The 11060-nt window shown below is 52.4% G+C and overlaps 2 protein-coding genes across 2 annotated transcripts in view; one reads left to right on the top strand and one right to left on the bottom strand.

The window, feature by feature from the left end:
• Positions 1 to 1530, top strand: part of LOC103267663 — a 6625-nt gene extending 5095 nt beyond the window's left edge. Inside the window, 5 exon segments of the mRNA XM_021716135.1 lie at positions 318 to 351; positions 924 to 979; positions 982 to 1079; positions 1082 to 1191; positions 1230 to 1530. Of these exon segments, the coding sequence (XP_021571810.1) occupies positions 318 to 351; positions 924 to 979; positions 982 to 1079; positions 1082 to 1191; positions 1230 to 1530 (599 nt within the window).
• Positions 1531 to 6989: 5459 nt separating this feature from the next.
• On the bottom strand, positions 6990 to 9656 carry ZBTB39 (zinc finger and BTB domain containing 39). Its single transcript, XM_008065240.2, has one exon. The coding sequence runs from the start codon at positions 9509 to 9511 to the stop codon at positions 7376 to 7378; it is 2136 nt and encodes a 711-aa protein (XP_008063431.1). The 5' UTR covers positions 9512 to 9656; the 3' UTR covers positions 6990 to 7375.
• Between the last annotated feature and the right edge of the window lie 1404 nt (positions 9657 to 11060).

The following is an 11060-nucleotide window of genomic DNA, read 5'->3' as shown; positions in this document are numbered from 1 at the left end:
GGACCCACGTCTCCCTGCACTGCCACCTGGTCCACCTACTGTACTTCTTCTACGACGTCATCGACTGCTTCTCCATGCTGCACTGCGTCCTCAACCCCATCCTTTACAACTTTCTCAGCCCGAGCTTCCGGGGCCGGCTCCTGAGCGCGGTGGTCCGCTACCTTCCCAAGGACCAGGCCAGGGCGGGCGCCCGGGGCGCCTCTTCCTCCTCCTCCACCCAGCACTCCATCGTCATCACCAAGGAGGGCGGCCAGCCCACTGCCACAGACCCCCACCCCACCCAAGCCTGAACTTCCGGGCACCCTCTCTGCCCCCAGACACCTCACCCATCTTTACTCTTCGACCTCTGAGGTAGAGGCAGACTCCGGGTTTCTCCATCAGTGAAGTCGAAGCCATGAGTGAGCGTGAAGGTGAGCAGAGTAGGGGGAGAGGGTCAGAGCTCACGGTCAATTCTGAGCGTGTCTTAAGACACTGAGGTGGGGCAAGAAGGGGCAGAAGGGATGGAGAACAGGTCCTTGGGGTTGTATTGGTTGTCTCGGCCCTTGTATCTATGGGAGCCACGCAGAAAAAGAAAAGGTGAAATAAACAACGGAGGCGGGGTGACTCTGGGTCTTCGAAACCTCTGCACTTCCAGCTGGGGCTGGGAAGGGAGCTGACGCTGGAGAGGCGCTTGGCAGAGGAAACTCGCTGTGCTCACTTCATAAATCACCCCGGCCAGAAAGAGTGAGCTCTGCAGGAACCTCACAAAACTTTCCTTTTGTGTTTGTGTACGTGTTAATCTTCGAGCTCACTGTGCAGGTTGTGGGGACAAGAAGCCAGAGGTCAAGGAACCGGGAGGCCTCGGCAGGACGTGCCCTAGCTCTGCATCCTCAGTGGCTCTGATAAGTGGCGGCGGGGGTGGGGACAGCAGGGGCGGGGTGAAGCCAAGGGCTGAGACCAGCACCCCGCAGCTGGGTCTGCAGGATGGTCTCTCCACCCGCGCGGAAGCAGAGTCCCATTTCCTCACCAATGCCCTCTCCTTCCCCAGGGCCATCCTGATCCTCCCCCACAGAGCAGGGGCACTGTCCTAGAGTCAGTGCCCCTCACAGCTGACCTCCCAGCTTCAGGTCGAGGACACTTCTAGACTTCCTCTAGGGAGACACAGAGCTATCAGAAAGCCTGGCCCACCGCCGTCTCTCCCTTTCTCTCTGGGTCATAGGAAAGTATCAGGGACACCCACCCATTCTGAGAGCAGACCTTGGGACAACCAGCAGCAGGTGCTGACGGATGCCCCAGCCCTCAGCTGCGGTCCCCTGCCCCGGATGGGGAAGACCAAAGTAGAAATTTCTCAATACCGTCACAGGGCAGGGCTCTGACTCTATTATAAGCCAATTATCCTTGGCCAAGTGTTTTCCTGATTTTTGTGTCCAACAACTTACGTTTATCAGCGCTTGTCCTATAGATAGGAAAAGAAGTCTTCTTGCTAACAACTGGGCCTTCTGGAAAAGGGTTCTTTATCAGTTTGGGAAATTAGGGACCGTGGATCCATGAAGAACTCTGAAGTAAAAGCCTAAGAACCGATTGCAGTTCCCATGTTCCTATTCCACATGCTTGACTTCTTAATCCTGTTTCTGGGGAGAGGGCGGATTGTGGGTAGAAACCCTGAGATCCATTAGCCATCTCCTCTCTCCCACTCAAGTGCTTAGTGTGTCTGGAACGTTGAACATAAAGTAACTACTTGCTTACCCGGAGACCATTGCCTATGCTTTTAGAAATCAGAACCTGTATGCATTGGGTGCACTGACCATGGCCTCCAACTGTGTACACACCTCAGGAGTCAGGAACCCCAGCCGTATACATGCCCCAGGTGTCGAGTTCAACTGTGTACATACCCCAGATGTCAGGAGCTCCAGCATGCACATATCCCAGGTGTCAAGTGCTCAACTGTGTACATACCCCAGGTGTCAGGAGCTCCAGCGTGTACATACCCAACGTGTCAGGGACTCCAGCGTATACATACCCGTGTCAGGGGCTCCAGTGTGTACATACCCCAGGTGTCAGGAGCTCCAGTATGTACATACCCCATGTGTCAGGTGCTCAATTGTGTACATACCCCACATGTCCGGGGCTCCAGCGTGTATATACCTCATGTGTCAGGGGCTCCAGCATGTACATACCTCATGTCAGGGGCTTCAGTGTGTACATACCCCATGTGTCAGGTGCTCAACAACTGTGTACATACCCGTGTCGGGCTCCAGTGTGTACATACCCCAGGTATCAGGAGCTCCAGCATGTACATACCCCACGTGTCACGTGCTCAATTGTGTACATACACGTCAGGGGCTCAACTGTGTACATACCCCACATGTCAGGGACTCCAGCGTGTACATACCCCAGGTGTCAGGGGCTCCAGCGTGTACATACCCCACAAGTCAGGAACTTCAGCGTGTATATACCCCACATGTCAGGGGCTCCAGCGTGTACATACCCCACGTGTCAGGGGCTCCATCGTGCATATACCCCAGGTGTTAGGTGCTCAACTGTGTACACGCCCCAGGTGTACACACCATAGGTGTCAAGAGCTCCAGGTGTCAGGAGCTCCAGCTATATATACACCCCAGGTGTCAGGAATTCCAGCTGTATACACACCCCAGGTGTTAGAAGCTCCAACTGTGTACATATCTCCCAGGTGTCAGGAGCATGGTGGAGTGGGGGGTGGACCTGCATCTACCATCCCCATCTCACTGGGCCCAAACCTGAAAGGGTCTTATGCTGCAAACAACTGTGGAGCCTTACAGCTTGGTTTGCAGTGAGGGCTTACTCTAAGAATGCAGAAATTGCATTAAAAAGACCATCCTGTCTCATCCCAACATACAAACCAAGCCAAGGTCTGATGTCTCCTCTGAATGGGGCTACAGACGTTTCCTGAAAGAAACCAATTTTCTTGTCTCTGTCACATCCCAGGCCAACTCAGGGGCTACTTCCCCAAGATCAGTTACCCCCACTCCAGCAATATGAATGCTTCCCAGTCACAGAAGGGAAAGGTGGGAACTGGTTGAGCACTGATGTGAACCCTGCCTGAACCATGTGCTCTGGAACCAAATGGACATCACTCCCTGACTCCCAGAGGCCTGTCTTCCTCTGTGAGGACACGAGTGTCACCCTCAGGAGATTATGCCAAGCCTCTGCCTCCTCCCTGTGTGAAATGTCCTCTTCCATCTTACTTTCCATCCGCCTCTCTCCACTCAGACATAACCAAGTCACAGCGAATTAAGTAGCAAGACAAACTGAAGCCCCATCTCTCAGTACCGTTTGTCTAACTAGACAGAGGCCACACCACTCTCCCTGAAAGGTTCACTCACTCACTCAATTTCCCACTAAAAACCGGCCAGTTAATCCTGGGGAATTCCAGCTACAGGAAGGGACAATATGCTACCTGAAAGAATCCTGGCATCTGTTGGGCAGAAGCGTGCTGCTGGGAAGGGTGAAGCGCTCAGACATTCAGAACAGGAAGCGGAAAAAGAACTCCCATTTCAAATTTCTTTTTTTTTATTCTAAATAAAAACCACACTTTGTGCTGAACAATGGAATATAAAAGAATCAGATGTACAACGATTTTTAGACATCTACTATTTGGGAAAAAAGTTTACAAAATATACAAAACTTTACAGCAATAGATAGTAAACACTTAAATATTAGGAGGTCAGTAATTATTAATTTAATGGAAGGAGTTAGAGTCAACAACTCTTCTCTGTTCATAAAAGACTTTAGCTATTAGAAGTGGGGGTGTGGGTCGAATGGACAGGGCGTTTTAAAGATAACATCAAAATCAAAAGCTTCATTTTCATTCGATGTTAAGTTTATGATACGCAATCACTTTGAAACTAGCACTGTGCACCCTGCGTCCTGACTCACTGGTACAGGATTCAGGGAAAACGGCATGTGGAGATTCCCAGGTGGGTACAGATTGCTCCCATAACCCACTCCCACGCCAAGAAATTCAGTGTCCATCTATAAGGGGATTTAAATTTGCTTTGGAAGTTGAGTAGTCTGAGGTCTGGATAACAGTACACAGCAGAAGGCCAGAGGAAGAAAATTTGTCAGTAGCAAAAACCTGACTGGGAAAAACCTGTTTAAACCCAAAGGTCTGTCCTAGGATAGATCAGAACAGAAGAAAGTCAAAAAGAACTTTTACCCATCTCCTGGTTCTTAGAGGGTCACCTGGGCCTGACCCTCATGCCACCCTCCTTTCTTTCCAACTAGCCATTAACTGTAGGGACTCTACAGAGTCTTAACACTTAAGACCAAATACTAAGGTTCAACAGAGCTTCCCAGCGGGTGCCATGGCTTCAGTGAGTCATCAGCAGGTCACCAGAGTGCCAAGATATCCATCCCTTCCTCCGGCCACAAGCAGCCTCTGCTATGTGTCCCCGGGTGCCACACAAGTATTATCATTTTCCCCTTAGGAAACACATGGGGAATGGTCCTGCATTTGGCTTAATGTTCTACAGTCACCATCTTGAAATGCTTAATAATTGGTAAACAAAAGGGCTCTGCAAATGACATCACCGGTCCTGAGTACAGAACAAGAATAAGGGAGAAGAGAGGACATTCAAGGCTCCAAAAGAACCTCAGAGAGACACAGCTTGCCTGTGTTGCAGACAGTACTAAACTGGGCTCCAGGAGAGAGGGGCAACCAACCAAATGAGTACAAGGTCAAAGACTCTCACTGCAAAATAAAATGAATGCCTTCCACTAGATATCCCAGAATGCCCTTTCCACAACAGAGGGTTTCAAGTAAAACAATTCAGAAAGGGTGAGCTAGAGGCAGATGCAAACGACTCAGAGGGGGTGCTGGGGTTCAGGTGTGACTGTGGGGGACACCCAGAGGGGCACGGTTTGGTCAATGAGCCTCATGAGCTACTTGATGCTACAGCATATCTGGCTGAGACCACTGGCCATCCTGCTCAGCCACTGAGCCTCAGGGGGACCAGGGGGTCCAGTTTTTTGAACTAGTGTTTCAAGGACAGAGCTTCAAATATCTGGTTTTTGGTTTACTGGCAAAAAGGGAAAACTTCACAGTTTCAGGTTAAGTATACAGACCACCCAGCAGCCACAGTGCCCTCTGCTAAAGAAAAGGGTTTCTCCAGCTTAGTTACCTGCTCTCAGCTACCTGGCTGGCTCCAGTCCTCACCACCTCTCTCAAACCAGTCATTCGGGAGTCAGTCCTCAGCAAGAGTCTGGGAGGGATCACACATGCTGAAGAGCTTAGCAGATGCTGGATGACAGTCTCCTTACATTTCTAGTGGTCAGTGTAAGAAAGGGAGAAGCCAGTCAGCGATGAAAAGTCTCAACCCCAGTTTCCTGATGAGATGTCCTGTGTGGACCTCAACAAGTTGGGTTAAGATGGTCAAAGGGGGCCTTCCAACTGGCCACCGCACAAGTCCCTTCATCTAACAACAGTCACCGCCCCCCCCCCGGGAAAGCCACACACCCCAACTCTTCATCAATTCAGGGCTGGGAGAAAGGCAGCAGGTTCAACAGGGATGGAGCGTGGCTAGCCTGTACTAACACATACCGGGATGGGGTTAGTTTGGAGGTCCTTATCATGACCTCCACCACAGGATGGAGAGGGATGAAAGGCCTGGAATATAACTGGCCCTAACTTTCTAGAACTTGCAGCCCTTGCCTAAAGGGTTCCCTGGGTTTATTATGCTAGAGCCCATCCGGAGAGGAAGGAAAGAATGTGCTTGTTTAAAAGGCCTGACATGTTCTCCCCTCGCTATATCCCTGCTCCCCAACTCTCCGGCCGGGACTGTCCTCTGGAATATGGCTGCTTGCTGGGGAGAAACTCATTTTCCTAAAGTCTCTTATCCAAAAGAGATGCTGGGTAATACATACACAAAAACAAAAAATAAATAAATATTAACGTCCAAAAAGGCTCTGTGAGTTCATTAAAACCACTTGCTTGTGAAACAGCCCGGGGTGCTGCTGAGTCCCACCAGGGGCAGTGTCAGGGCTGAGGCCAGGGGCCCCCAGAGCTTGCCTGAGCAGGGTGAGGTAGTATGAGCTACTGAGGTGCCACCTTGTGAGAACGCAAGTTCGAGGACCCTCTCCCCCAAGACTTCTTTGGGCAAAACCCCTCAGAAAACCAACTAGGAACGGAGCCAACCAACTGCATGGACCAGAAACACGACGCACCCGGCAGAGACATTCTCCAGTCACCCAAGGAGAGCTTGAACCAGCTGCCAGCCAACAGCGCCCTCTGGAGGTGATGCAACTGCAGTTAAGGATAAATTCCAGCAGGTCAAAGGTGAGCTGACAAAGCTCCTACACCTTGGCGCAAAGTAAACAACAGGTTACCGGTTGGGAGCAGGCAGTCAGAAAGCACACCCTGCTACACACCACCAGCTACGCAGGTCCTCCTAGCCCTACGGGGCTCACAGTTCACCACATGGAGTCTTCTCGTCTACACTACAGGCCGGACACTTCTGGGTGGGAGATCGGATAGAAATTAAGGCAAGGCTGCTACTGTCAGAGACATGCCCACCTCTCCACCAGGAAACACAAGGCCGAGGGAGGCGGCCGAAATGACAAATGACTAGATCAAAGGATTCCCTGTCCTCTCTGCCCCACAGGGAAGGCCTGACTTCTTGGGGCACTGCTCCATAAAACCACTACTTCTTTGGAAACGAGAAGAGAAACCTCCTCTCCTGTACAACCAAGCTGCCACCCCTGGCGACACTGCAGGACGCCCCTTCTGGCTGGCAAGGATGCATCCCTAAGCTTCCTGAGCTAAACAGAAAGCTTTGTTCCCAGTTTGGATCTAGCTGCCAAAAGATTTTCACTGTCCCATCATCAGCAGAGTAGGGCCATGGAGCAAGCAGGCACCTCCATCCCTGACACCGTGTCCCTGCTGAGGGCTGCCACTGGAACTTGAGGGGAGCTGCCCTGCTGACTAGTCTTTCTGAATGACCACATTCCCCAAATCTTTCTCACAGCTGGTTGTCCAGTGGAAACCTCTCTTCACCTCCTCTCTCTGGTGAGGCTGTTGGTTGAATTCTTAGCAGCATAAAACCTATCAGTAAACTAAAACTAGAGAGGCTGGGGAAGGGGAACTAGTTGACACCAACTGCTTGACTAGATCCCAAACCAGCCTCAAAAGAATCAAAAACGCAGCCCTTCACGGGCAAGAACAGGTATGGAGGTAAATGCAATAGGGCTGTTGCTTCTCAAAAACAGTAACAGCTTATGTGCTATTTCTTCTTGTTTCTTCCTTAAACACAACACAATTCCTAGCAAGGCAAAACTTCAGCTGGGGAGGGCCTAACAGCCATTAGAAAATCAGAGTCCTGGCTGCTGCCTGGGGGCTCCCGCTGGCTCGGCTGGGACCCAGTCAGCTGTCTGGGTTCTTCTCTGCCTCTTTGGAATGAATGATGTACATGAAGGTCTGCTCGATGGTGAAGTCAGGCGGGAGGCTGCCTTTGTGCACACCGACATGCTTGCTCATGAGGTTAAGGGTGGAACTGTAGTGGCCACAGACTGTGCAGCGGTACATGAGGGCCCCCGAGTGCGTCTTGAGGTGGCACTTGATGGTCGAGCGGCCTCGGAAGAACTTGTGGCACACCTTACACTGGTACGGCTTCTCGCCCGTGTGGATCCGCCGGTGGTAGTTGAACTCGCTTGTGTGGGCAAACCTTTTGCCACAGACCTTGCAGCTGTACTTGCTGTTCCCAGGTTGGCCCTGCAAGGCCAGCTCCTCACTCAGAAACTCCTCTGCTGGCAGCTTCCGCTTCTGGAGAGCCGGGTGCTGGAGCCCAAAGCCAGGCCGCGTATCAAGGCCACTGTTGCATTTGTGCTGGCTGACGTGGTAGCGATAGGCAGCCTCTGACTTGAAGCTCTGACTACACAAGTGGCAGCGGAAGAGGGCATCTTCCAGGCTTTGGTGCATAGCCATGTGCTTCTCCAGAAGATGCCAGTCTACGAAGCTGTTGGCACACACAGAGCAGGAGAAGACGGAAACGCCAAGATGGGACAGCGTGTGCCACATGAGGCTGCAGAGGTTGAGGTGACGCTGGTCACAGATGCTGCAGGCCTGGCCCTTCAAGTTTAGGTGGTCAAGGATGTGGCCCCGGACCACATGGAAATCTTTGGCCAATGCTTTCCCACAGGCAGCGCATTTCAACTCTGGTGAGGCCGCCCCTGTAAAGATACCCAGCTTCCCAGGCAGAGGGTCGCTGGGGTGGACAACAATGTTGTTCTCGAATATTCCATCCCGTCGGTGAAGGGTCAGCTGCCACTGGGTAAAGAACTTAGTTTCACACATGTCGCAGGAGAAGAGGAAAATGCCAATGTGGGACAGGACGTGGGTCACCCGGGAGTTTCGGTCCTGGAAGTGGGTCTCGCAGACCTTGCAGTTGCCTGTCAGCAGGTCCACGTGGTCCCGAGCGTGCTGCCAGATCAGCTGAATGTTGGGCTCTAGGACTTTCTTACACACCTGGCAAGGCATGGCCTTATTCTCCCGATTGTCATTCTCTCCGAAAGTCAGCTCATCCTCACTGTCATCACTCAGCTCAATCACCTCCTCGGCTGTGCCCATCTCCTCAGCAGGGTCTTCAAACTGCAAGTCATCGTCCCCCAGCTCCTCCAGCTGGAGCTCATCCATCTGCCCAAAGCCTGGGTCTCTGGAGTGGTCACTATTGCTCAGACAGGAGTTGGTCCCAGTGGTGACGTCTATGGCGTTGTCAGGGGTGAAGAAGCTGTTTTTACTGAAGTCTCCATTGCTTTGAACTCTGTACGGCTGGCAAGAGCTCATGCTGACCTGCATGCCCGTGCTGACAGTGCCGAGGCCCGGCTGGGTCACCGTACTAGGACCAGACGTGAAGGGAGCAGGGGTGTCGTGGTCTTCTGTCTTGGGCGGCGGTGGTGGCTGTGGCAGAGGCAGGCTATGGCTGGCGTCACTGGCAACGTTCCTCTCTTCCTCCTTGTAGCTCCCTCCAGCATCACCAGGCAACACATAGTTTCTATCGGGACCAAAGTGCTCCCCGCCACCCCGGAGTTCCCCAAGGGGATGGGCATGCTCTGCTGAGGGGCAGCTCAGAGTACCCGAGTGGCTGTCACTGGTGCTGGTCAGGGGCTTGGTCACAGCAGTGCTCTCCAGGTCAGGAAAGGTGGAGTGACAGGCCTGCAGGAGGTCGTCCATGCCCAGTCGCTCTGCCACCTCGTAGATGACCCCAACGTTGATCAGGTCTGTGAAGAGCTCTGACGTGTAGACAAAGCTCAGAATCTTCTCAAAGTTGGCAGGGGTGATGAAGTCCACCACGTAGGTCCTGGCGGCATCAAGCCCGGTGTTCAGGAAGAGGTTCTGGAAGTAGCCAGCCGCGCAGGCCAGCACAGCCTTGTGGGCCGGGAAGGAGCGGCTCCCCACCACAATGGTGACGTCGCACATGGTCTCCGAGAGCCGGCACTTGTTGAGTTCCTTCAGCAGGTTGTTGGGGTGGTTGGTGCTTTGCAGTTTGATCCTCATGCCCATCTTAGCAGCTCCTATGACGTCACCTCCTTATCAGCACGGTGAATCTGTGGACAAGAGAAAAAGATGGATGGCCAAGATCATCCCCGCTGGTGGGGAGGTTCTGCAGGGGGAAAACCCCACCATTCTGAAGTCTTCCAAGCTCAGATAGGGAGATGGAGTGAATGGATGTGGAGTGCTCCTTCGTTCTGGTGGGGACAAGGACAGCAGTAACGACGAGACAGCGATATCCCCCCCCTGCATATGCCCAAACACAGTCATCCTGACAAAACCCAAAAGGACTGAAAAACTCAGATCGCTTGGTCTTAAGAGTCGGTAAGAGAATGTGCAGGCCTGGATGGACAGAAGTGAGTGCCCAGAGCTGAGTCGTTCCCTCGGACACAATCTTACACTTCATTGCCAGGGCATCTCGCTCACACTTTCCTCCTGTGAAATTCCTCCTTGATACCAGCCATCCTACCTCATTGTGTATATTCTCTTCCCTCAGATGCCAGATGCCATACACACACTTGAACACATTGATCAAAGCTCCATTCGCTATGGAGGAAAAGTCAAGGGTATCTTTTAGTTCTGTCATCACTACGCCCATTCAGCCCCTAAATAAATCTCTAAATCTCACTTTTTTTTTGAGACAGGGTTTCAGTCTGTCATCCAGGTTTGTGTGCAGTGGCACAATCATGACTCACTACAGCCCTGAACTCCTGAAACTCAAGTGATCCTCCTCCTAGCCTTCTAAGTAGCTGGGACTCCAGGTGTACACCACTATGTGTGGCTAATTTTTAAATTTTGTTTAGAGATGGAGTCTCACTTTGTTGCCCAGGCTGGTCTCTCACTCCTGGCCACAAGCGATCCTCCCACCTCGGCCTCCCAAACTGCTGGGATTATAGGTGTGAGCCACTCTGCCTGGCCAAATCTCCCATCCTTGAACTTCCATCTCTCTCTACTTACACTACACGCCTCCTCCTCTGCTCCTGCCTTTCTATAACCCAGAGCCATCTCAGATGCTGCTGTTATCACACTCCCTGTGTTGTGTGGGTGAAGTTAAAACACTCTGAACCCAAAGAAGTCAAGCAAAGTACCATAACCGTGATAGCACTTAGCATTACTGAAGTGTCTCACTCCTTTCCAGCACCCTTTTCAGGGTGGATGTTTACCTCGACCCTTCAACAACAGGTTGGCTTGACGCCGCAGGAAAGCCACCTAACGGTACAGCCAAGACTCCCAGCTTGTTCAACACTACTTTTTGCCCTTTCGACTCCTGCCTGCCCGAGAAGAGCCGGCGTTCTTACTCAGCCTCACGACCCGCCCTGCTTCGCGGCCCCTTCTCCATCTCTCCAGGTCCTACTAACAACTCCCAACTTTTTCTGGGGCCCAGGAAGCTTCTGAGTATTGTGGAGTACCAGCCAAGGACCTCCCCGGCCCCCAGGGCTCCCCATCCACGGCCGGCGGGTCGGGGCACTAGGCAGCCTGCACTGGGGGAGGAAGGGGGAAGACTCGGAACTTCCGAGAAGGACACCCCAACAACCGGAGGCGCCGCGGTGTACCCTCCGGA

This window comes from Carlito syrichta, unplaced genomic scaffold (genome assembly GCF_000164805.1).
Source record: "Carlito syrichta isolate Samal-C Ts95f unplaced genomic scaffold, Tarsius_syrichta-2.0.1 Scaffold308194, whole genome shotgun sequence".
NCBI lineage: Eukaryota > Metazoa > Chordata > Mammalia > Primates > Tarsiidae > Carlito > Carlito syrichta.
Note: the sequence above shows the minus strand (reverse complement) of the source record. Positions and strands in the feature narration are given on the sequence as shown.